The 27472-nt window shown below is 40.0% G+C and overlaps 1 protein-coding gene across 1 annotated transcript; it reads right to left on the bottom strand.

The window, feature by feature from the left end:
* Positions 1 to 978: 978 nt before the first annotated feature.
* Efcab1 (EF-hand calcium binding domain 1) lies at positions 979 to 18817 on the bottom strand. The gene is made up of 6 exons (XM_038346631.1): positions 18760 to 18817; positions 12509 to 12667; positions 8647 to 8751; positions 7817 to 7968; positions 7354 to 7458; positions 979 to 1038 (listed from the first exon to the last, which is right to left on the bottom strand). Exons 1-6 carry the CDS (start codon positions 18815 to 18817, stop codon positions 979 to 981), a joined length of 639 nt encoding a protein of 212 aa, XP_038202559.1.
* Between the last annotated feature and the right edge of the window lie 8655 nt (positions 18818 to 27472).

The following is a 27472-nucleotide window of genomic DNA, read 5'->3' as shown; positions in this document are numbered from 1 at the left end:
AGGAGACCTGGGAGGAGAGTTCTTTCAGTACCACACGATGGCCACCGTCCCCACAGGAACTTTTGAGATCTCATAGCTGGCAGGTACCATTATGACGTGATTCTTGTAATAGGTTGTGCACTGGAAATTCAGGCAGTGTGCAACCATGGCACTACATTACATACGGAGGTGGTAAAGGGACTACAGCCAGGCTAGCGTGGTGTGACACTGGACGTAGCAGAGAGGATCCTGGCATCTGACGGCAAAGAAGGAGCTGAATGTGCCTCTAGAGACTGATTGAAAGCTGGGCCCATGGAGAGCACAGACCTCTCTGTTCATCCAGAAATTAGCAGAAACCTGGGCCCATGGACAGAGAAGACCTCTCTGCTCATGGACAAAAAGTAATCGTATGGAACTTTGCTGTTTTCTAATCCAATCTGAAGTATTTATTGAGGGACCATTACATGCAAAACGCTAACTGCTGTGGTGGCCATGATGGTGTGTATGACAAAATCTTTGCCCTCCAATGCCTATTAGCTGTTGAAGTAAAGCCTCATAGAAGAAAGCACAACAGACAGGCTCCCCTGACCTTCGTGTTACTGTAGCCCCTAGTGCCTGCCATGTTCCTAGTCTCTGAGTACCATCCTTATCATGTATTGCTATGAAGGAAACTCTGTAGTTTCAACAATATTTCAGTGTACACTCGAACTATTTCGACATGAAGACTATTTGTACCCATAAGTGATGTCTATGTAATTTGTTCATTGCTTTGATTAATCTGGAGGTTTATGACAGGTATGTGTCTTAACAGAGTTCATGTGGTAAAATTAGGTTTTGCAGTGTCAACATGTATTGCCCAAACCCAGCATATCTGAAGAAGGCCTGAACTAAAACACACACAAATGATGCGAATCTCCCCACAGCATCTCCTGGGCCGAGAAGAACAGATGAACTTCAATGGCTCCTTCTGTACTTACTCAAACCAATACATTTAGGAAATCATATATCATGGAAATCATGCGGGTCTTTGAATACCTGGGCTTCAAATTCCATCTGGCTCTGTAAGATAAAAGTGCTTAACTTAGCATAGACATTAAAAAGAGACAGAACAAAACAAAGTGCTCCATGTATCTCTCTAAAGTCTGTAGAGACAGGCTCGTAGGGAAGGTGGGCATGATAGCTATTGTTCCTTATTGCCTTGATTATATCTGATATTAACTAAAAACCAAGCTGTTGGGTAAGAGCTTTTTCTTGTTTGGATTATTTGAGGTGGGAAAGCCATCTTAAATCTGGATCACACTTTCTGGTGGTGGCCTACATAAAGGCCATGGAAGAAGGGGACACTAGCTCTTTACCCACTTACTCCTACTCTCCCTGGCCAGTTGATAGCTCCACTGAGATTTGAGCCTATTTCTTTGGGATCATAATGAGCATTGAAGGCCAGTCGAGGCATCCAGTCTTGTGAACTAAACAACAATTGGGTTCTTGGACTTTCCTTAGGGGACAGTCATTGTTAGATAGCTGGACCACTCTGGTAAATACCATATACATTCAGTCAGTTCTGTTTCTCCAGAGAACCCTGGTTAGTACAGATTTTGCTGCCAGTAGTGATTCTAGAGCAACAGAAGTATAAGGATGTATTATTTAAGTACCTGGAATAGACTTTCCAATTTGCTAACACCTACAGTTACTGAAGCCTTTGCTAGGAGCTTGGAGAGCTCTGAAAACTCAGTGTAAATTCTTTAATAAACTTATTGAAAGAAATTCATTTGATTATCCTGATTTGCATATTGTGAGAAACAAAGAATTTAGTGACTCTGTATATTAAACTTCTGACAATTTGTGGAAAAATAAGGATAATGATGCTGACTAGTTACTCTTAACGTTCGTTGATAAATTGACCCAGGGAAAGAATGAGTTATGTGATAAAATTAACCAACTTCTAGCATCTCAAAATATGGTGAAGGTCAACAATCAGGGATAAAATTGAGTGCCTCCAAATGTGTATAAACAGTCAAAAGGTTTCTAAATATGCCCTGGAGATCATCTTTTCTCCAGCAGCCATGGAGCTCAAGCTGAAGAAAATCAAACCAAAGCCCTCATTGTAAGCTTGGCTAGGCTGAATTACAGGGAAAATTCAAGTTCCAGACATGGAAGTGTTGGGGTTTATAGTAGAGCCATTAATTGTTGAAGAATGGGATTCTATAACTTGATATGGTGATGTATGGAAGTAGCATACCGATGCTGAGAACTTTGGCACCTCAGATGCCCAAGGATTTATTTCCTCTGAGGAAGAAATCTCTTCACCCTTATCATAAGATGTGCCATTCTCCAGACCCCTGACCTTGGGATCAGAGACACTGCTGCTCAATTGGATGAATTTAAACGTGATCGGTTTAATTGAGCCTAAAAGTACGGAGCATTGAACCACCAAACACGGTGATTTTAGCTATTGTAATTGTCAGCATAGGCATAGTAATGTCTGTAATGCCTATTCTATAATGAGTAGCATGGGCAAACTGATTTTTATGGTGGAATAGCTTGTATGGATCGTTGATATTGGTCAATCGGCCATGATGTTCCACACAAGGAAATCAGTACTTTATTGTATGTTAACCCAACAGTGACTTTCCCTGAAGGAAATATCAGGCAAGACAATACTGATATCATCCAGGGCCCACTAATACCTCTAGACCTATATGACCAGACTTAAGGCTGTCAAATGGGAGATAAAAAGTGTAGTTCATGAGATGTGTGCTACACTACTAAAGAGCTTAGTGAGTTTACCAATTCATTCAATCAGATGTCTGGTGAATATCTATGAGACTGGATTTTACAGGTATGGGATAACGGTGAAAGGAACATAGAACAAGATAAAGCTGAATTTATTGATAACAGCACTGAGTGGAGATCCTAGGTTTAATATGGAAGCTCACTGAGTTAAGAACAAAAACAACAACAACAACAACAACAAAAGTGTCAACAGCATGACTGAATAGTTGCCCAAAGATTTGTCAAAGATGGTCTTCTGAAAAGGAGTCTGAGATGTCTGATATCCCTTGACTTAGTATTGACGAAGGAATTTAAATACTCAGGGAAATCGCCATGCTTGAGTGGGCATGCTGTGTAAAATCTAATCCTCTACCATAGGAAATCCCAGAAGATATGGCCTTCACTAACCCTTGCTATAAGATGCAAAATGATGGGAGGGGCACTAACCCATTCTAACAGGCTTGTGTTCACCCCTTTCCTTGTGCCAGACCTTGGGGTCAGAGACTGCTGCTTAGTTGGATACATTTAAATGTAATGGGTTTAATTGAACCTGAAAGCAGGCAGCATTGAATCACCAAAAGAAGTGATTTTAGTTAATTGTAATTGGCAGCCTAGGCAAAGCAATGTCAGTAATGCCTGTTCTATGATGAGTAGCATGGGCAAACTGATGTTTATAATGGAATAGATTGTATGGATCTTTGAGACTGGTTAATTGGTCATGATGTTTTCAGTCATAAGACAGATAAGAAGTCCACTGCAGTTTTATTTGAGCTGTATACCAAGAAAATGTTTCAAACAAATGAAAGAAAGATTATATCAGATTGTGGCAAGAGGCCTGTGAACCACTTTCCAGAAGAGCCAGTTTGTAGACACAGAACCCCTTGAATGAAGGAATAGCTGGGTTTTTGTTAAAATACGTAAGAGTTTTACTGTTAGCCTTTCTCAAGTGCTTCCTCAGAGGGACCTATGACCTTTTTATACTGGGAAAAAGGAGACAATTAGACTTTCAAGGGTGTATTAGGTACTAGTTCTGAATTGATACTGATTCTGGGAGAGCTCACAAAGCAATGTGGCCAATTGTTATATGGTGTGGGAGAATTGTCTGTATTCTGTCAATCATATTTTGAATAAACACTGATTGGCCAGGCAGGAAGTATAGGCGGGAAAACCAGTCAGGAAGTAGAGGTGGAACAAAAGAGAACAGGAGTATTCTGTGAAGCAGGAAGCTCCCTCTGCTATTCTAGCCCAGATCACCAAAGAAGCAGGATGCGAGCTGCCCGCTGAGAAAGGTACCGAGCCATGTGGCTAACATAGATAACAATAATGGGTTAATATAAGCTACAAGAGCTAATAAGTAACCTGAGCTAATGGACCAATCAGTTTTATAACTTATGGAGATCTCTGTGTGATTTTCTTTGGGGCTCGTCGGCTGTGGGGTACTGGGCGGGACATAAACCCCAACAAGCAGGCCCCCACATGTTACAGTTATAGGTTTATGGAGGTTAGATGATTAATGGAGTTTTGACTGAAGTACAACTCACAATAGGTCTAGTACATCCCCAAACTCATTCTGTAGTTATTTCCCAGTTCCAGAATGTATAATTGAGCTAGAAATACTTTAACACTGGTAGAATTCTCACAGTGGTTCTCTGACCTGTGAAGTGAGGGTTATTATGGATGGAAATTCCAAATGGAAGCCATTGGAGTTGCCTCTACCAGGGACAAAGTGCAGAAGACAGTATTGCATCTCATGAACTTCAGAAGTTAGTGCCACCATTAAGGACTAAGATGCAGGGGTAGTAGTTTACTTCTTCCCTTAACTCTCCTATCTGGCCAGGACAAAAGACAGATGGTTTATGGAGAATGACAGTTGATTATCAAAAACTTGAATGGCTAGTGACTCCTGATGCAGTCGCTTTGTCAGACGTGGTGTCTTTACTTGAGCAGATTAGCACATCTCCTGGTGTGCAGCTAATGCTTTAGCGAGTGCCATTTTCTTAGTACCTGACCATAAAGAGGATCAAAGGCCTTTTGCTTTCAGTTGGCAAGACCAACAGCATACCTTTACTTTTACTTCAAAGATATATCAACGCTCCAGCTCTGTGCCAAAACTTAGTTTGAAGAGACCTTGATCACTTGTCTCTTCCACAAAATGTGACACTGGTCGACTATATTAATGACATAGGTGAACATATATGTGAACTGGACCAAGTGAACAGGAGGTAGCAACCACTTTGGACTTATTGAAGACATATATGCACATCAGAGAATGAGAAGTAAATCCAACAAAAATTCAACGGCTTTCTACCTCAGTGAAATGTTTAGCAGTGCAGTAGTATGGGACATGTAGAGGTATTTCTTTAGAGGTTAAGGATAAGTTATTGCATGTGACTGCCTCCACCACCAAAAACGAAGCCCAACTTTAGAGGGTCTATTTGGATTCCGGAGAGAGAACAGTCTTCACTTGGATGTGTTACTCAAGCATATATACCAAGTGACTTGAAAATCTGTTAGCGTTGAGTGGGTCCTGGAACAGAGAAGGCTCCTCAATAGGTCTGGGTTGCTATACAGTCTGTGCTACCATCTGAAGCATATGATCTAGCATCCCAATGGTACTTGAGGTGTCAGTGGCAGATACTGATACTGTTTGTAGCCTTTAGCATGCCCCTAGGGGTGAGTCACAGAGAAGACCTTTGCAATTTTGTAGGAAGGCTCCTACCATCATCTGTAGACAACTACTCTCTGTTTGAGGGACAGCTCTCGACCTGCTGCTATTGAGCCTTAGTGGAAACTGGCCATTGGGCAGTGGGTCATCAAGTTAACCCTGTGACCTGAGCTGCCCATCACAATCTGGGTATTATCTAACCCACAAAACCATAAAGTAGGCTGTGCACAGCAGCAGTCCATTAGGGACCAGAAGTGGTATATACATGATCAGACTGAGCAGGTCCTGCAGGTACAAGCAAGTTACATAAAGAAGTTGCTCCAAAGCCTGTGCTTTCTACTCTTGTTACAGTGCCGTCTACTCCCAAGCATGCACCTGTAGATTCAGGCAGAAAGCCCTAGGAGCAGTTGACTGAAGAAGAAACTAGGGCCTAGTTTGTTGATGGCATACAGGTACAACCTAAAAGTAAACAGCTGCAGAATTAGAATCCCTGTGTATGAGAATTCTAACAGACACTGGTACAGGGAGTTCAGGTAACACATGTTCACGCATTTTGTTTGGAAGGATAAATGGCTAGATGTGTTAGTGTTCACTGCTTCATGGGCCATAGCCAAAGAATCAGATGGCCAGAGACTTGGAAAGAGTGTGATTGGAAAATGGTGAGGAAGACATCTGGGGAAGAAGTATGTCTATAGATGTCTATAGATGTCTATAGATGCTTCACCCAGGATGTGAAGATACTTGTTTCCCTGGTATATCCTCATCAAGATGCTGGCTTCAGCTGAGGAAGAGTTTAATAATCAAGTAGACATGATGACATATTATGTGGCCAGTCGGCCTCTTTTCCCAGCCATTTTTGCCATTGCCAAATGGGCCCATAAACAAAATGGCTATGGTGGCAGAGATGGGAGTTATGCATGGGGTCAACAACATGGATTTCCACTCTCCAGGAGTGACCTGGCTACAGCTGCAGCTGAGAACAAATCTGCCAGCAGCAAAGACCAACCTGAGTCCCCAACATAGCATTATTCCCAGGGTGATCAGCCAGTGCCCTGCTGGCAGGTTGACTACATTGGACCACTTCCTCCATGGAAAGGACAATACCTTACAAACTAGAGCTCAGAGGATGGGGATATTCATAAAATGCATTAATTGTCTGTTCAAACCCCAACACATCCTTACCATTGTCCAGAATGCAGGCTGTGGAGGCACTTCTGACTTTATATCTAACAAAGTCCAAGTGAGGCTCTCCTGTAACACACTTCATGCTCCCCGCCTTCCTCCATTTCTTTCATTAACATGCCATTTCCTTTGCCTGGATTACTTCTGAATTTTTGCCTGACTGTTTTTCCTTTGAAACCTGGTTCTTCAGATAAGCCTCACTGTCTTCTTATGGTCTAGATGGCGTGGATGTTCTCTCTCCTACCTGTCACCATACTTTACGTAGCTCTCTATGGTCAGGAGCATCAGCATATCCATCCTGGCATGCCACTAATTAGTCAAGTTAGTTTTGATAAAATGCATTAATCCTCTGAGTTTGGCTCCTTATCTATAAACTGGATTATATGAGACACTGCCTGCCATAGTAAAAGCAATATGCAAATCATTAAATGTTGTTATAACAATATAATACTTATCCTAATGTTGTGCAACGATTCTCATGTTGCTTTTTGTCCTCCAGTGAAGCCGCTAAGCCTTTTCTCTGGGTTTCTGGCACACATTGTTCCTTATTCATTCTTTCTGACATCGATTAATGCATTTAAGAATGAAGAAAACATACTAGTGGGCTGTTACAGTAGCCTGAGATGAATTGTCATTTCTGGGGAGGGGGTCTTTCTATGCTCTTATTCTTCTGACTACCATACACTAAGCTGAGAAGTTCTGGGTTGGCTGTTGCAAACTGGGTTTTGATTTTTTTAGAAAAGGAATATTGGTACCTTTGGATCAGGCAGGCATGGCCCAAAGGCTTCCAGCAGGAGAGTCTCTTCTCTCACAGCTTTCTCATAGTCCGCAAAGGACAGCTTCCCGTCATGGTCTTGGTCCTGAGAGGTGAGCAGCCTGGGTCAGTGAGAACATGACACTTTTGCTGCAAAGACACCCTCTTTTTCACAGTCAGGTGGTGGGAGGAGAGTGAGAGATTAGGGTGGGACATTGAAAAATAAAGCTTTGTAGTGTGTGGAGGGCAGGTTGTCACTGAGCATGGAATCAAGAGCCTCTCACATGCTAGGCAAGTGCTCTGTCACCGTCCCACCCCTGCAGCTCAAAGAGAATATTCCCCTAACAAGACAACTTTTATTTAACTAAGCAGAATGCTGGAAATCATCGTCATTGGGTTCTTACTTCTATCCCACATGTTGCCTATAAGCTTGAATATAAAACTTTTAAGTTACTCATACTTACCATTTTCTTAAGCGTAATTTCAACCAAATCTTTGATCCCTTCATCAGGGTCTTCTTCAGAGGGCTGCTTGAGAAGGCTGTTCTTCAGCATGTGGAACATCTCCTCCTTTGAAATGAAGCCATCCCCATTCAGATCGAACACTTCAAAGCAATCTAAAAAATTATATATTTATATATATATATCACATATATAATATATAGTATGTGTTTTGTGTGTTTGTATATTTGAAATTGTCACTAAGGCGTCATTTTCTTCTGACAAAGCAGTCAGGGTGGAGGCAAATCTTATTGTTGCACTACAGGGCTGCAAACTTGATGCTAGTTGACTTTCACGGCAATGATGGTGCACACTAGGGAAATAGCCCCACCCTCTTTCCATGCTTCTTTAGCAGACTGTGAAAAGAAACTCCCAGGAGCAATGACATGAGCTTTACTGACCGGACACATGGAAAAGCAATTGTGTGTTTGCATTAACTTTATTAAATGAAGTATGACTCCATTAGTTGAGAATTATTTAAAAAGTAGACAATTTAAATTAGGTTTTCTAGCTTAATATTTGTTATTGAGCATCGTAAACTAGAATGTGAATGTATCGGTGCATGGTTAGAATGTAGATTACCACCTGGGCTGCTTCCTTTCATGCTGCTCCTTAATGGTTTGATTTTGCTTCTTAATCACAGTCTTTATTGACTTAATTTGCTTCATAAAAGGCCGGTGAGGATTCACCAACCTACCGGAACCCACTTCACTGGTGGGTTGGAGACGGTGATTTAAAAAGCTTTTGCTATGTTTATCATAATGTATAAACTAGCAGTTCATCTGCAGGCTTACATTTCATTTTTTCTTCTAAAGTCCCTCGAAGAAACAGTGATAATCCATGAATCCACTCAGATACACTGACACAGCCATCATTGTCTTTATCAAAACCTCGAAATACTAAAAAAGACACAATGTAGCATTTGTGTTGGATGAAATAATAATAGACTGTCATATTAAACATACTAGTCATTTGATATTTAACCTTCTTAATAAAAATAATTTTATGTTTTTATTCTTCAGGGCAAGCAATTACGTGTTACGTGGTAGGTGTGCATCTTAAAAATTATGTAGTATACTCCAGCCTGTAAGAAAATTTAGGTAGAAATAGAACACAATGGGGCTTTTTATATGAAGTATGGAAACTAGTTATGTTCTCTTTCTAAACAACAAAAGGAATAGGAGACTCATTCCTTCTCCAAACATTTTGGAAGATTAAAATACATTCAAATGACTTCAATAGTCAATGGGTTAAGGAAGAAATAAAGGAAGAAATGAAAATCTTCCTAAAATACAATGAAAATGACCACACAAGATACCTAAATTTATGGGACACCATGAAATCATTGTTAGAAGGAAAGTTCATAGCAATAAATACCTACATAAAGAAGCTGGAAAAATCCCACACTAGTGAGTTGACAGAACACCTGAAAACTCTAGAACAGAAAGAAGCAAACTCACCCAGGACTAGACAGCAGGGAATAATCAAATTGAGGACTGAAATCAACAAAATAGAAACAAAGAAAACAATACAAAGAATCAATGAGACAAAGAGTTGGTTCTTCGAGAAAATCAACAAAATAGAAAAACCTTTATCCAAACTAACCAAAAGGCAGAGAGAGAATCCAAACTAACCAAAAGGCAGAGAGAAAATCCAAATTAACTAAATCAGAAATGAAAAGGGGGGCATAACAACAGACTAGGAAGAAATTTAGAGAATCATCAAATCATACTTTGAAAACTTGTACTCCACAAAAACTGGAAAACTTAAAGGAAACGGACAATTTTCTGGATCACTTGCCAAAATTAAATCAAGACCAAATAAACAAATAAAACAGACCTATAAATGCTAAAGAAATAGAAGCAGTCATCAAAAGTATCCTCCCCCCAAAAAAAGCCCAGGACCAGATGGTTTCAGGGCAGAATTCTACAAGATTTTCAAAGAAGAACTAACATTAATACTCCTCAAATTGTTCCACAAAATTAAAACAGAAAGAACACTGTCAAACTCTTTTAATGAGACTACAATTAGCCTGATACCCAAAACCACACAAAGACATACTAAGAAAGAGAATTACAGACCATTCTCCCTCCTGAACATTTATGCAAAAATACTTAAATACTGACAAACCAAATTCAAGAACACATCACAAATTCATCCACCATGATCAAGTCAGCTTCATCCCAGCAATGCAGGTATGGTTCAACATACAAATATCTGTCAATGTAATCCACCATATAAACAAACTGAAAAAAAACCCCACATGATCATCTTATTAGCTGCTAAAAAAGCCTTTAACAAAATACAACATCCCTTCATGATAAGGTCTTAGAGAGAGCAGGGGGATACAAGGAACATACCTAAACATAATAAAGGCAATATACGTCAAGTCAACCGCCAATTTCAAACTAAATGGAGAGAAACTCAGAGAGATCCCACTAAAATCAGGAACAAGACAAGGTTGATCACTCTCTCCATATATATTCAACATAGTACTTGAGGTTTTAGCTAGAATAATAAGACAACAAAAGTAGATCAAGAGAATACAAATCAGAAAAGAAGTCAAACACTCACTATTTGCTGATGATATGACAGTTTACATAAGGGGCCCCAAAAATTCTACAAAGGAACTTCTACAGCTCATAAACACCTCCAGTAGTGTAGCAGGATACAAGAGTAATTCGAAAAAATCAGTAGCCCTCCTTTACACAGATGTAAAGATGCTGAGAAAGAAATCAGAAAAATATTGCCCTTCACAATAGCCACAAATAATATAAAATATCTTTGAATAACTCTAACCAAACAGCTGGAAGACCTGTATGGTAAGAACTTGAAGTCTTTGAAGAAAAAAATTGAAGACGACACCAGAAAATGGAAAGATCTCCCATGTTCTTGGTTAGGTAGAATTAACATAGTAAAAATGGCAATCTTACCAAAAGCAATCTATAAATTCAATGCAATGCCCATCAAAATCCCAGCAAAATTCTTCACAGACCTTGAAAGAACAATATTCAACTTCATATGGAAAACCAAAAAGTCCAGGATAGCCAAAACAATCCTGTACAATAAAGGAACTTCTGGTGGCATCACAATCCCTGACTTCAAACTCTACTACAGAGCTACAGTACTAAAAACAATCTGGTATTGGCATAAAAACAGAGAGGAAGACATTGGTACCAAATCGAGGACCCAGATATCAATCCACACACCTATGAACACCTGATTTTTGACAAAATAGGAAAAAATATAAAATATAAAAAGGAAATCATATTCAGCAAATGATGCTGGCATAACTGGATATCAACATGTAGAAGAATAAAAATAGATCCATATCTAGACCCATGCACAAAACTCAAGTCCTAATGGAACAAAGACCTCAGCCTAAAACCAACCACACTGAACCTCATAGAAGAGAAAGTGGGAAGTACACTTGAATGCATTGTCACAGGAGACCACTTCCTAAATATAACCCCGGCAGCACAGGCACTGAGAGCAACAATTAGTAAATGGAATCTCCTGAAACTACAAAGCTTCTGTAAAGTAAAGAACAAGGTCAACAAGATAAAATGGCGGCCTACAGAATGGGAAGAGATCTTCACCAACCCCACATGGGACAGAGGGCTGATCTCCTAAATACACAAAGAACTCAAAAAGTTGGTCATCAAAAGAACAAATAATCCAATAAAAATGGGGAACAGACCTAAAGAGAGAACTATCAACACAGTAATCTAAAATGGTTGAAAGACACTTAAGTAAATGCTCAACATCTTTAGCCATCAGAAAAATGCAAATCAAAACAACTCTGAGATTCCATCTTACACCTGTAAGAATGGCCAAGATCAAAAACACTGATGACAACTTATGCTGGAGAGGTTGTGGGGTAAAGGGAACACTTCTGCATTGCTGGTGGGAATGCAAAGCTGGTACAGTCCTTTGGACATCAGTGTGGCAATTTCTCAGAAAATCAGGAAATAACTTACCTTAAGACCCAGCAATATTACTTTTGGGTATAGACCCAAAGGCTGCTCAATCATACCACAAGGACATGTACTCAGTTATGTTCATAGCAGCTTTGTTTGTCATAGCCAGAACATGGAAACAACCTAAATGCCCCTCAACTGAAGAATGGATAAGGAAAATATGGTACATTTACACAATGGAGTACTACCCAACAGAATGAAATAACGACATCTTGAAATTTGCAGGCAAATGGATGGATCTAGAGAACATCATATTGAGTGAGGTAACCCAGACCCAGAAAGACAATTATCATATGTACTCACTTATAAGTGACTTTTAGAAATAAAGCAAAAAAAAAAAAAACCCGCCTACAATCACAATCCCAGAAAACCTTTTAGATATATATGGGTCCAATGTACATGGAAAGTAGACAAAGACAAAGTCTCCTGAGTAATTTGGGAACATGGGACCATGGGAGAGGGCAGAAGGGGAGGGGAGAGAAAAGGAGGGGAACAGATAAAAATATATAGTTCAATAAGAACAATTTTATATATATAATATATATGTCACTAAAACTAATACATTCAAATGTAATTGGGAATGTAGAACACAAGATTCCTCCAAAGAGCATAACCAAACTTAAACCGTTGTTAATTACAGTTGAATTTGACAGTTCCCATCATATGTGTATCTTACCTCTGTCCATAATCATGTCATCTGTCATTCCAAATGTCACATGCAGGATGTTCCGAAATGCATTACGATCTAGTCCAATGACTACCCCTGGCCTTTCTGCTACATCTCCCACCAAGTTATAGAAAAGCGTTATAAGGCAGTTCACTTCAGATTTATTAACTGTAAAAGATCAAAATGGACACATAACAAAAGCATGCTTTAAAATTTTAAGTACTCAAATATTGCATTAATGCGCTTATGTGTTCAAAATCAAAAGCATCTAATACTTGGTTGCCATTTTCAAGTCTCCCATATTCTGAGCCTTAGAGCTAAAGGAAGATGATGCCAAAGTTACGTTATCCACTAACAGAAGGGCAAATTACTCATTCTGGAGCCAAATGCCAAATAGAAATAGATTCCATCACAGTTAGAATGAAAGAAGACAGCGGTCATGTGGTCTAAATGACTGTGGTGTCAGAGTCGAGACTTCACAAGTGCAGACAAGAGGGCAAGTCGCAGGTGTATTGTTTCAGACAGCTGGCAACAACCGGTGTTTGATGGCAGGTGTTTATGGCAGTTACAAACAAGCATTTCCCTGGAAATTTAGGCTCCTAAATATCCGTGTAATCATTTTCATTTCAGTTTAGACTTAATAAATTTATAAGGCAGAACCTTGAAATTTTCTAATAAAGGAATTTAAAGCATATTCTACCAACCAGCATGATTCTTCTCCAAGTTGTGTGAACATTAACAAGAAACTCTTCCAGATTACTTTTGCAGAAAGATTTCTTTTTAATTTAATTCTCGCTCTCTCCTTTCTCTCTCTCTCTCTCCTCTCTTCTCTATCTCTCTATCTCTCTCTCACACACACACAAAGCAGCAGCAACACCAGCAGCAGCATCAACAATAGCAAATAAAACATTTGAAAATATAGTTTACCAAAAGTACGTAAGTGAATTTAAATGTGAAATATGAGTGGGAGATGGGGAAAGTTTTATTTAAAACTGGAAAAAATACGTGAATACTTTCATACATAAAGACAATGTTTGTGTGTCAGAGAACGTAGAGAAATTGTACCCTGTCCTACATGCCACAACAGACAGAAGGTGGTTCCTGGTTTTAAGAATCACATTTTAAGAGAAAACTTAAAACTTGGGAAAATGAAAAAAGAATGAGTAAATAGTATAAAATAATACAATGATTAAGATTTTTAAATGAGCTGCCAATTATTGTGGAAAACAGCATGTGACACAGTGTGATCCAATGATCCAGTGATCACAGATACACACACACACACACACACACACAGAAACGAGAGAGAGAGAGAGAGAGAGAGAGAGAGAGAGAGAGAGAGAGAGAGAGAGAGAGAGAGAGAGAGAGAGAACTGAGAGCAGGGACTCAGCCATGTACCTATGCACCAGTGACATCATTCAGAAAAGTCAAAAGGAGCAAACAATGTTCAGTGATCGATGAGTGGTTAAATATAGCCACTCCCTGTAATACTGGCTTTTAAAGGTTACTACAAGACACATTGGCATTAAGTGAAAAACTGAAGGAAGAAAGTATATCCATGTCCTCATGTTGATGCCACACGTTGGAAAACGTAATGAAAAGGGAACCACTTCTGCCTCTCAATTCACTATCAGACCTGCTTCTCATCTGCAAAATGAATGTCTTTAAAAGGCATGCAAGATTCAGAGCTTGAAGCTGACTTTCAAAGAAAACATACAATATACTTCTGCCCTACACTTTGCACAGAGATGGACCTAGCACAGAGATGATGGACCTACTACAGAGATGAACCTAGTACCAGAGCAAGATGGACCTAGCACAGAGATGATAGATCTGCTACAGAGATGAGCCTAGTACCAGAGCGAGATGGACCTAGCACAGAGATGGACCTAGTAAAAATAGATAGGGACTTAATACAGAGATGGGCCTAGTACAGAGAGATATGGACCTAGTATCGGGATGGACCTAGCACAGAGGTGATAGACATGGTACAGAGATAGACGTAGCATAGAGATCATAGACATGCTACAGAGATGGACCTAGCACAGAAATGTCCAAGCACAGAGATGGACCTAACACAGAGATAGACCTATTACAGAGATGGACCTAGTACAGAGATGGACCTAGCACAGAGATGATGAACCTAGCACAGAGATCTGGACCTAGTACAGAGATGACCTAGTACAAAGATGACCTAGCACAGAGAGGGGCTTAGTGCAGAGATGGTCCTAGGGATAAAGAATTCTTAGGCCCCAAACAAAATCCCCGAGATGCCTTTCTGTTTCTTTCCTACAAGTGGGTGAATATATATCTCCGTAACAGGGACAACAGACAACTGGGCCTAGGTCCCCTGTCTCACAGATGTGTTTACTTGTATCTCAGGCTCCTGGATTTCTGCACACTGAAAGCTGTATAAAGGCAGGCTGGGAGGAAAGTTAGATAACCCCACCCCTGGACTTGTCCAAGCAGAAAAGAAATCCTTTTTTCCATTACAATTTTTTTCTAATTTCTTTTGAAATACAGGGACACTGAAGAAGCATGTTTATGGACCTAAGTGGGTATTAACCAGAAGGTAAAGTATGGCTCTGCTTATATAATGTATCTGCTCTTGTCAAATTCATAGTGGGGAGTTAGTGTTTAGTTGGTACAGGGTTTACTAGGGAAAAATCACAGTTCCGTCATAACAGTTGCATGACATTGTGCATGTACAGGGTCTCCTCCTGTGGGAAGTCTCACTTCACCTCCTATAGTGCAAGAATAATGATGAAATAAAAAAATACCAACTTTTATTACAGAGTATTGTTGTAATATTTTATTGTTTGTAGCGCTAACCTACTATCTAAGTGTGTCTCATTTATAACTTAAAATAGGGTAGCTATTTGTGTACAAGGAAAATCATGGATACATAGTGCTCAGTATCTCTCATAGCAGACATCTTGAACTTCACCTTCAGCCCATGGAAAAGAGAAGTCTTCTGAACCTAATGCCAAGAACCATACATATAAAACCGTCAAAATGTTAAATCTAAAATATAAAACCATGATACATGAGTGTGAAAAGCTCTAAAAATGCAGAACTGTTTGTGGCTGGGGAAGGACTGTGCCAACAACTGCAGATGCTGATGGGCCGGGTTTCCATCTCAAGACAAAAGCCACTTAGGGACAGCAGCCTCATCTATGACTGAGATTGAAAGTTTCTTGCTGATGTTTAAAACCTTTTGATTGCCTTGTATGTGAGCACTGCCTCTATATCACTGCTGTCTCTCCCTGTTCCCCTTACCTCCTCCCCTCTCATGACTTCCACTCCCTTCCAAATTCATGACCTTTTCTTTTTTATTGTTTGCACACACACACACACATGCACACACACACAAATATACACATATGCATACACAGCCACTGAATAGACTTGTGCATGTGTCTAGCACTGACCTCCTGGGGATTGGAGAACCTATATAGAAAGTGATCCCTGGTCCCTGGATAAAACTGATTCTTCTTCTCTCAGCAGCCATTAAACACCTGTCTTTTTTTTTTTTTTTAATCTATGAGTGGGACCCATTTCCTCTGTACATGGCACGTAAACTGATGTTGTTATATGCTGATCTTGTTCACCAAATGATGTTGTTGATATTTTATGACTGCCTTTTCCTGGTCATGTCTAATCGTACTATCTAGTAGCAGGCATCCTGGTCTTCTGTCTCTTCAAAGCTTTCTGCTCCCTTTTCTGTGATTTTCCCTGAGCCTTAAAGTAAGGGTTGTGTTGCAAAGTCACTATTATTAAAAGTTGAGGATCTCTGAAATAGTCTCCATAGGTTCTATAGGGGAGAGAGAGAGAGAGAGAGAGAGAGAGAGAGAGAGAGAGAGAGAGAGAGAGAGAGAGAGAGAGAGAGAGAGAGAGCTACATTTATCTGTGGCTCTAAGAGTAACTATTTAGAGTACAGTTAGAAATTATACTGGTTTAGGAAACTGGCAGCTCCAGTACCAGACATGAATTCTCTCTTATTCAGTAGACCATAAATTCAATTAAAAAGCTTGTGGTTGACCCCAAGCCACGATTGCAGCATTGGGGATTTCACGGAGGTCCTGTCCTTGTCCTGGCTTACAGGGTTTCTGGGTAGGACTACTCATAGCTCCTTTCCTACGCAGCTTAAAGATCACTTTTAAGATATTTTAGGAGCTAGTCCTCAGGGAGAAGGCTTCTAGGTCAGCTCCATCTCAATTTCTACAAATTTTGGGCCTGAGTGTGTGGTGTCTTCAGCAATAGAATCTCACAGTCAAGTTCTAGAAGGCAGTTAAAGGCAAAGGCTATATTCTATTTCTGTCACGGGAATCTCGCATATCCCCCTGACCAATAACTGGAGGGGAGGTTTCCCATCCCTGCCACTGTGTTAGATAGTGCATGGCTCTTGGGGATGGGGATGCACCCTTACCGCATGTACCATAACTCATGTGCGTTTGTGTGTGTACATATATAGGTATACATATATTTATTAAACAGTTAAGGTATGTTCATAAGATAATCTTTTCCTGTGACTTTTTCAAACATTCTTAGCAGTATTTAACTTTTTTCCCTTCCTTTCCCCTCCCCCGTATTACCTTCCTGCCCCCCCCCCCCCGAATTCTCCACATATTACATGAAGTTTAGGGAAATCCCATTTGGCTGTTCATCTTTCCAGGGTTGCTACACGGACCCAGAAGTTCTCATCTGTAGCTGGTAGGTTCACTAGCTGCCCACCTAAAACCCTTTTGTTCTCCAGTTCAACCCAATGTGTCCTTCATTCTCTGTGTCATCGTCTGCCATTTAGAGACGTTTTCAATCATCACAATGTCCATGAGCTGTATCTGTTTGCACATACCACTTACTTGTCCCTAATAATTAAAGTTTCTAGGATTTATATAAAAATTATTTAAAATAAAAAAATCAAGAGTTTTATTTCTCAGACATGTTTTTACTGATAATTTAAAATCTATACTCAAGAGTTTAGGGTTTAGCTCAGTGGTAGATTGCTTGTGTAACGTGCTTAGTCCTCAGTACTGCAAATAAAACACAAAAGGAAGACCACTTATTTCTGAATTGTCCCCAGGGTTTGCTCGTTAAGCATTGTGAACTTACTGCACAGACTCAATCAGTTGAGCACTGTGTGTGCCAGGCATTAATGTGTATTTGTCAGAAATGTCCGCACTCATTTTAGAAATACCAGGTATTCTCCCAGAGATGAAAGCGTTGCAGGAAAACTACAAAAAAATACAATCTCTATAAAATTAATAAACACCTTAACTGGCTGGATTCCTTTTTCTGAGACTTTTTTTTATACAGTGTAACAGTATATCCTAATTTTCAGTTCTGGTACTACCCCCATGGCATTATTTCTCACACATCATATCAGACACCAGTGATGTAAAAGAAACATTTGTGTCTAGCGTTGACCTCTTGGGGCTCCATTGGGTTCTTTTCTACACCTTTGTTCAGCAGAGAGAGTTTGACTATAGGGACCTCTCCTGTTTTCCTCAAGTGACCAATAGGTTTTCAATCATCACACAGTTTCTAAGTTCACACACCAGACAGCAGTGCCCTCATCCCAACCACATCCACACATGGCTTCTTACGCCGAGAGCAACTCCGATTTTCAGCCTGAGTACAGTGCTCTGGTGTCTGGCCCCTGGGAGGATTCCCTTCACCTTTGGACCCCACTAACAGTTGGAAGTGAGTGTCTGAAACTGGGGACAGATTCCTTACTATTTTGAATTTGCTCAGCAATGCAGGTTTCAAACAGAACATTAGTAGAGAGAGCTTCGAGTGTCTTTCTTAAAGGTTTCCAGGAGTGGATGCCTGTGTTCCCTTACGGAGCTCATTAGTAAACTCCCAGAGCCTAGCCCTCACAGGTTCATTTGCTGTAGAAAGAGCTAGAAAGTAGGTTAAGGTGCTATACATTGGCTCTGCTACTTTCTTGATTCTAGAGTTTTTCTAGAACTTTTTCAACCTGTGTAAAGTTAAAGTCACATGCCTCCCAAGCACACAGCATCTCACTTCTTTAACATAAAAGCAAATAAAGAGAGTCTGAATTTAGCGTTTGTGCGCGGGAGCTTGCGACCTAGTTCTAAAGATCCAGGGACTCAAGGAGGAGCTGATACCCCAGAAAGGGATTTCTCTTGAGGAGTAGTGTGGAGGGGACCTTGTGGTGGAAGCAGGAAGGAGACACTAGGTAGGAAAGAAACGTGGCCCGGAAGTCATGAGTACTTCAGCTTTCGGTTCTTACTTACAATGCTTGCAACTTTTAGTTAAGGTGTCCGTCAACTTCTGCAGCTTCTTTCGGTTCATGGCGGGAGTTCATATAATGAGGTCTCAGTGTCATCTGGAGCCTAGAGCCAGGTCCCTCATGAGCTCCAGGCTGAGGCAGCCTAGTGCAGACTCGTGGCTCTGAGCATTTGCGTTCCTAACAGACAGTGTGGCCATGGCAACGCCTTAGAGGGCCACCAATTGGCTCCTGGGGGCGGGCACACGACACATAAATGAGACTCCTGCACACAGAGGAGCCATGGCAACGACTGGGCCTGTGGCCGATTGGCTCCTGCGCTGGAGACTGACTAGTCAGGCCCAGAAAGGCCTGTGACCACCCAGCCCCCGCGCAGTCCAAGTTGCAGAGTTCCAACCTGGCGCTTTGCATACTGTGTTGATTGCCAGGTTGGGGTTTTTAATTTCCACTTGTCACTCTCTTTTCAGTTCACAGCTCCTCAGGACTGCGACATAAATAATCAGAAGTCTAAGAGTAAGGTGTGCACAATATGTAGGAGACATTTTGGGTAATGAGCACAGGAAGAATTGAGGGTCCTCCAGGAGCTCTGTGGAGTGCTAGAGGGAAAGAGGTGTCATTCCAACAATCGTCAGGTGGCTTCTTGCTTGAGTGTGAGGAGCTTTTTCTTCAGGACTGACTCACCACTGAAAGTAAGTTTGAACCATTAGGCTTGAACTGTGTTGCTGAGAAAGTAGACACCCCCTTTCCCCCCTCCCGTCCCGTGCCTTTTTCTATCACTCTCTCTCTCTCTTCCCCTCTCCTTCTTCCTCACTCTTTGGAGGAGGAAGCTGTCAGTCAAGCTTGCAAAATGCCACTGTCAAATTGTAGTTTGTTAATTCAACTTACATCCTCCTATATGGAGATAGGTTCCCACTGGAGTGTGGGGTATAACCCAAGCTTGCCTTTTACATATATTTCCCACTAAAATTGATGCTGGCTCTGTTTTTTTTTTTTTGTTTTTTTTTTTTTTTTTTTTTTTTTTTTTTTTTTTAAAGAATCATTATACATCTGTAGTACGGCAGTACTTTCTGCTTTACTTAGTAACTGATGGGATGCTCTGTTTGATTTTAGACCCAAATGAATGGGCTAGCTCAGCATACGAACCTTCGGAGAGCAACGGCTGGGAAATCGCAGTAGTTGACTGAAAACATAATGTGTCCTTTCCAAACTGAAAATAGAAAAATGCTGCCAAGAATAAGGAACAACCCCAAAATGAAGTAGTTCCAGTGTTGAAGTGCCTGGTTTCCTTTTACAGTTTTATTTGTAGAAATAATGACAATGCTGTTTGAAACCAGAACCAAGAACCCCTGGTAACCCCAGCGACTATGCCTCCCTAAAGAAAATTGTTTGAGAACTGTTAGCCAATATGAGGTAAGCACCAATGCCCTCACATCGAGAAGCTGGGACACGCTGAGAAAGCAGAAGCAAATGAGAAGGGCTGGATATACTCTGACCTTTCTTCCCATAAAACTGTAGAATCTTTCTCTACATCGCAGAGCTGAAGTTGTGAAAGCAAGGGAGTAGGTGTGGCCGTCAGTAGTTACGGGCATAATGCACAGGCATCTGAGGTGTCTTAGGGAGCGGCTTCCACTGATGGGGAACACATTACGGAGTGTGCCCGGGCATCATGGAAGGGAGCACACATTGGATGCCTCTTGGAGGCACATATAGATGAGATAATCACTTATTTCACCCGGACCATAATGGCCATTTTCCCTTAAAGTGAAAAAAAAAAAATGTAGGATCAACACTGGAGCCTGTTGAGATTAAAAGTAGGCAAGTGCTTGCAGCAGACAAACATCTCTTAACTACTGAGCAGCATTTGAAAGAAACTGCCTCTGCTTCCTAAAATCCTACTGGGTTAAAAAGATCTGCATCAGTTGTGTGCAGCTTGCTTCCCTGAGTTGTGGAGACAATCAGCAAATCTTTGTCAAGGTAAGTATATTTATTGGAGGCATGGTTTGTCAACATTTAAATATAATTTAAACCACCCATTATATTTTGTAAAAAAAATAAAATTCATACTTTTTACAACACATTGCAGGCCTCTAATCATATTTAAGACAAAATAAAAATTTCTATTTGTAATTTTTAGTTGCTTATGGTGAACAGACTCAGAGCTGCCTTTCCCTGGGGCTTTGTAAGAGTAAGTCAATTAAGTGTGAATGCTTAGCTTAGATCAAGTCAGCTGATAACACAACAAAAGATTGCATCTAATTTTACTGTGCACGAAATGATTATGAAACTCTCTAAAATTCAAGAAACCTTGAGATGGATACTTTCTTAAATAATAAGTATATTTAAGTGATTATTAATGCTATCTTATTTCCTTAAATTTGGAGTTACCTTGACTTACTGTTATTTGGAATGTTGCCATGATAAATAGCTTGGACCTTGATTTGACAGAAGTGTTTTTCTTAACATGGACCTTTTACGATGAAGGCACTTGGAAGCTCCTTGGGAAATGACATCATAGAACTGCTGTCCAACTATGGTGTATTATAAGTATATTATGGAATTGCTTTAATAGAAGGAACAGAGAGCTTGGTTGTCTGCAATATTTAGCTCAATTTTACTAATTTATTTTATAGAGATAATGGTAAAATTTGGAGTTAAGTTTAGCTAGCTCTTAGACTTGAGTATCCACTGCCATTTCTGGTCGTTTTGTCTTTTGCTCTGATGCTGTGGTGGTAGTCCCTGAGATCCAATTGAACACTGAACATCAGAACTTCTGGATACATGTCATCTCTGCCACTAGAAATTACAGTTCTTCATATAGATCTTTTGATATTCCTATGAAATCCTCTTTACTTATCCTCTTGCCAAGGAGCATTAACTTTCTAATACTGAGCACTAAACTGTTAATTACCCAATACTCTATATTCTCCATTCCAATATGGAAGTTTATCTTAATTGCTGTCTTTATGTGCACTTGTCTAGCCTTTGTCAATACTTCTGAAGTTTAAAAAGCCCCAGTTTGGGTTTGTATTAACAGAAATTAGAGGGGAAATGTAGTTGCTTTCTGATTCTCCAAGGAAGCTGCGTGTGGGGCACTGTAGATGCTGTGGGGGACACCTCAGAGGGAAAGATTACTGCCTTGAGTGCAGTTCGAAAATGAAGCAGGGCACTAAAGAAAAGCTTTTTTTTTTTTTTTTTTTTTCAAACTGCCCTTGCCCCATAGTGCACACTCGGTCCTCACTGGTATTAATACAGCCAAGACATTTTTTTTCTTTTTTCATAATCAAGTGATCAGTAGGTAAAATTAATGCCTAAGGTTTACCAAGGTAAGATTCTTACAGCTTACATGTGACCTAAAACATTGTAAATAAAGATGTGGTGTGTGGTAAGTAGCTATCAGATGATTAGGTCAGCAATATGAGTAAAGACACTGGGTTCACTAAACTGCATGAGCCCACCTAGGAATCCAACAGGATTGAGACTGAAGTCTACACAGGCTGCACCACAAGCTCCTGTGCCAAGACTTATGGTAATTGTGCAATTTCCATAGTTACCACAGGGACAGTAGGTACTTTCCGTTTCCTGACAGAATTCCGGGACGCTGTAGCCTTCTAATGAAAACTAGGAAGGTGGTCACACCCCTCCTCTATATCTTTGTAATACATTTTTCCGTACTTTTCCAAATTTCATCACTGCCAGGCTTGTAAGTCTTTTTCTGGCCAATGTATAGATACTTAAAGGCTGGTCAGGGCTGGAGAGATGGCTCAGTGGTTAAGAACACTGACTGCTCCTCCAAAGAACCTGGGTTAAGTTCCCAGCCCCCACATGGCAGCTCACAACTATCTGTAGCTCCAGCTGGAGGGAATCCAGGACCCATAGCAAAAACATCAAAACAAATTTTTAAAAACGGAAAGGCTGGACCAGCGAGGTAACCCTTAGATCATAACATGCACCCAGGACCTGGATCCATTCAGAACAGACTTCGGAAAAAAGCCTGTGACTGTCAGACTGTGGACACTTTTGGACAGGCAAGGGGAATCAGCATTTGTGGTACTAACATTTGGGGATTCCTCATACTTTATCTGTGAGCACAGGCTTATGAGAACTTGGACTTCCTTTCTCTTTTGTTGAAGCCGGGGGTTGAAAGTGGGGCGCGTGCATACCAGGACAATGCTGACTTTCGCTTCTTGAAGACTGTTTCCTATTTGATGACTCTTAAGAATACAGTCACAATTTGCATCAACACTCCCGCTGTTCCTTCACTAAGTCAAACCTGATGCCAACATCAGAAGGTCACTCTACGGATGTTATTGGAAGCATCTGGGCAGTTCACCTTTGAATTTGTTGGCCGTGTTGCTGGGGAAGTGACAGGGATTTCTTGGTCCACTATTCCAGGAATCTACCATCTCCTCAGAATGATCTCTCATTAAAATAAATGCTACCAGCCAAGCCCCTGAGAACAGTGCTGTCTAACCCTTGAAAATGCTGCTGGGTGGGCAAGATTCATTCTCCAGCTCTGGGTAGAGTGTAGTTGTGGGTCACTCTAGGGGCAGTTGAAAGGACATTTGCAGGACTAGAAACTAGCAATGCAAAAAAGGAGTGTAACACTCAGCATTGTAGAAAGCGTTTGACTAGCATCATGACCTTTATATTTCACAAATCTGAGTTCTCAATTTGATCATGAAAGACTGTTTGTTTAATATTGCAAGACCTAGATATGATTCTCATGTGTTACTTATTTATTCATTTTAATAGTAGTTTGAAGTTTACCAGGAACCAGGCGTGTCTAGTTAGGTACCTGGGTATTTTCCTGGTCCCTGATTGTTAGTCACTAATCTGGTCTGGGACTTTGCAGAATAGTACACATGCACATCTTGGAAGATTCCACAAAGGAAATCAGTCTTTCAGACATGCAAGTCCGGGCACTGCTTCCTTAAAACCATTCAGAGGTCCTAATGAGCAAGGATACCTGACCCTATTAGAAATTGAGCTACTGGGAGACTCAGGAGGTATCTGAAAATGCATTGATAAACTATAAGAACTAATTTAGGTGGGTCGAAAGCTGCCACATATCCCCTTAAAAGCAGAAGAGGAAGTACAAAGTAAAACAGAGAGATTCAAAGGTCATTAAGGACTGTGTGTGCTTTTCAGGTAACGTGAACTCTAGCCCTCCAACAATGGGAAGCTAATTCTATCAATGGCTTGGGTGGATTTGGAAGTAGATATCTACCCTACCCTAACCTCGGGATGGCTGAAATTATGCTGTGGCTGAGGGAGACAAAAAGTTGGTTCTTTGAGAAAATCAATAAAATAGACAAACATTTATCTAAACTAACAAAAAGACAGAAAGAGAATATCCAAATTAACTAAATCAGAATTGAAAAGGGGGACATAACAACAGAAATGGAGGAAATCCAGAGAATCATCAGGTCATATTTCAAAAACCAATACTCCACAAAACTGGAAAACTTGAAAGGGAATGGACAATTTTCTGGATTAATATCACTTACTAAAATTAAATCAAGACAAGATAAGCAAATTAAATAGACCTCTAACTGCAAAAGAAATAAAAGTAAGGCAATATACAGCAAGCCAACAGACAACATCAAACTAAATGGAGAGAAACTCAAAGTGATCCCCCTGAAATAAGAAACAAGACAAGGTTGTCCACTCTCTCCATATATATTCAACATAGTACTTGAGGTTCTAGCTAGAACAATAAGACAACAAAAGGATATCAAGGGGAAACAAATTGGAAAAGAAAAAGTGATACTCTCACTATTTGCCGATAACATAATAGTTTACATAAATGACACCAAAACTTCTACCAAGAAACTTCTATAACTCATAAACACCTTCAGTAATGTAGCAGGATACAAGATCAACTCAAAAAAAAATCAATAGCTCTCCTTTACACAGATTACAAATAAGCCAAGAAAGAAATCAGAGAAACATTATCCTTCACAATAACAATAAATAACATAAAATATTTCTGAATAACTCTAACCAAACAACTAGAAGACCTGTATGGTAAGAACTTTAAGTCTTTGAAGAAAAAAATAAGAAGACACTAAAAAATGGCAAGATCTCCCATGATCTTGGGTAGGTAAAATTAACATAGTAAAAATGGCAATCTTACCAAAAGCAATTTATAGACTCAATGCAATGCCCATCAAAATCCCAGAAAAATTCTTCACAGACCTTGAAAGAACAATACTCAACTTCATATGAAAAATCAAAAAACCCAGGATAGTGAAGACAATTCTGTACAATAAAAGAACTTCTGGAGACATCACAATCCCTGACTTCAAACTCTATTATACTATATAGCTACAGTACTGAAAATAGCCTGCTATTGGCATAAAAACAGACAGGAGGATCAATGGAACCAAATCAAAGACTCAGATTTCAATCCACACACCTATGAACACCTGATTTTTGACAAAGTAGCAAAAAATATAAAATGTAAAAAGGAAATCATATTCAACAAATGATGCTGGCATAACTGGATATCAGCCTGTAGAAGAATGAAAATAGATCCATATATATCCCCATGCACAAAACTCAAGTCCAAATGGATAAAAGACATCAACATAAAACCAACCACACCGTACCTCATAGAAGAGAAAGTGGGAAGTGCACTTGAACTGTACATTGGCACAGGAGACCACTCCCTAAATATAACTTCAGTAGCATAGAAACTGAGAGAAACAATAAGTGGGACCTCCTGAACTGAGAGGCTTTGTAAAGCAAAGGATACAGTCAACAAGACAGAATGGCAACCTGGAGATTGGGAAAAGATCTTCATCAACCCCACATTGGTAAAGGGCTGATCTCCAAAATATACAAAGAACTCAAGAAATTAGTCATCAAAAGAACAAATAATCCAATAAAAATGGGGAACAGACCTAAACAGAGAACTCTCAACAGAGGAATCTAAAATGACTGAAAGATACTTAAGGAAATGCTCAACATCCTTAGCCATTAGGGAAATGCAAATCAAAACAACTCTGAGATTCCATCTTACACTTGTAAGAATGGCCACGATCAAAAACACTGATGACAACTTATGCTGGAGAGGTTGTGGGGTAAAGCGAACACTCCTCCATTGCTGGTGAGAATGCAAGCTGGTACTGCCCCTTTGTAAATCAGTATGGCAATTTCTCAGAAAATTAGAAAACAACCTTCCTCAAGATCCAGCAATATCACTTTTGGGTATATACTTAAAGGCTGCTCAATCATACCACAAGGACATGTGCTCAACTATGTTCATAGAAGCATTATTTGTCATAGCCAGAACCTGGAAATAATCTAAATGCCCCTTGACTGAAGAATGGATAAGGAAAATGTGGTACATTTACAAAATGAAATACTACACAACAGGAAAAAAATAACGACATCTTGAATTTTTCAGGGAAATGGATGGATCTAAAAAACATCACATTGGGCAAGGCAAACCCTATCCAGAAACACAAATATAAAATGTACTCACTCATAAGTGGCTTTTAGACATAAAACAAAGAAAACCCAGCCTACGTTTTACAATCCCAGAGTGCCTAGACAGCAAAGAGAACCCTAAGAGATACATGGGTCTAATCTACAAAAACAAGATCTCCTGAGTAAATTGGGAGTGTGAGGATCATGAGAGAGGGTAGAAGGGGCAGGGAGAGGGATGGAGGGGAGTGGGAAAAAATATACATCTTAATAAAAACAATTTTAAAAAAGAAAATGTTCTTCCCGAGTACTATAGTTTGGGTATAGAATGTGTCCTATAGGCCCACATATATAAGCCCTGGCCCCTATCTTAGAGAAACTGGGACATATAGAACTTTAGATGGTGTTGTCGAGTGGGAAGTTTTGTATAACTAGTCATTCCCTTGAAGAGAGTAAAGATTTATCAGCCCCCTGCCCACCTATTTTTCTTTCCTATCATGAGGAGCAGATTTGCTGCACCACAGGCACCTGCTGTGCCCTACTACCCCCACCAAAGGCCCAGAAGCAATGTGACCGATTAGTTATAAACCACAACTACTCAATTATTTTTTCTTTAGAAACTGATTATATACAATATTTGCTTTAATGACAGAAAGCTAATGTAATGAGAAACAAATGATCTTAATTTTTGTAAAAGGTATGTAAATGTCTCTTCAGTCTCACAGCTTCTGTTTAAGTGCACATTTGAATATGACCTTACCACACTGGGAATCAGTGTTCTTTGTTTTTTTTTTTTTTTTTTTTTTTTTTTTTTTTTTTTTTTTTTCTTTTTTTTTTTTTTTTTTTTTATATTTAAAAATTACCATCTCCTTCCCTCCTCCTCCCCCCTCCCTCCCCTCCTTCTCCCCTTTCTCTCCCCTCCTTCTCCCCCTTCCCTCCCCTCCCCTCCACCCATACCTCCCCTCCCTCCCTCTCAAGGCCAAGGAGCCATCAGGGTTCCCCACTCTATGCTAAGACCAAGGTCCTCCCAACTCCCCCCAGGTCCAGGAAGGTGTTTTTTTTTTTTAATTGTATTGTATTTGAACATATAACTGTCTTCAGCCGCACTGAATTATTTGAAGTGAAATCATGTCAAACAATGCAATATCCACACAGAGCCTAGTAAATTGACATCATGTGACAGGTCAAAGTTGGGTTTAAACGTGAAGAGGATTGGTTTCCTAGAATTAACAGTTCAGAGTTGAAATACTGAACTTTCATTTTCTCTTACATTCCAGATCAAATTCATA

The sequence above is a fragment of the Arvicola amphibius genome, chromosome 10 (assembly GCF_903992535.2).
Source record: "Arvicola amphibius chromosome 10, mArvAmp1.2, whole genome shotgun sequence".
Taxonomy (NCBI): Eukaryota; Metazoa; Chordata; class Mammalia; order Rodentia; family Cricetidae; genus Arvicola; species Arvicola amphibius.
The sequence above is the reverse complement of the archived record's forward strand: the minus strand, read 5'-3'. Positions and strand labels throughout refer to the sequence as shown.

Coding starts and splice junctions, on each gene's coding strand:
- Efcab1 (XM_038346631.1), bottom strand. CDS start 18,817: ATGAACCGAAAGAAGCTGCAGAAGTTGACGGACACCTTAACTAAAAGT. Junction 7,459..7,816: donor AAATTACGCTTAAGAAAATG/GTAAGTATGAGT, acceptor CTCACCTCTCAG/GACCAAGACCATGACGGGAA. Junction 1,039..7,353: donor CATGCCTGCCTGATCCAAAG/GTACCAATATTC, acceptor TTTATCTTACAG/AGCCAGATGGAATTTGAAGC.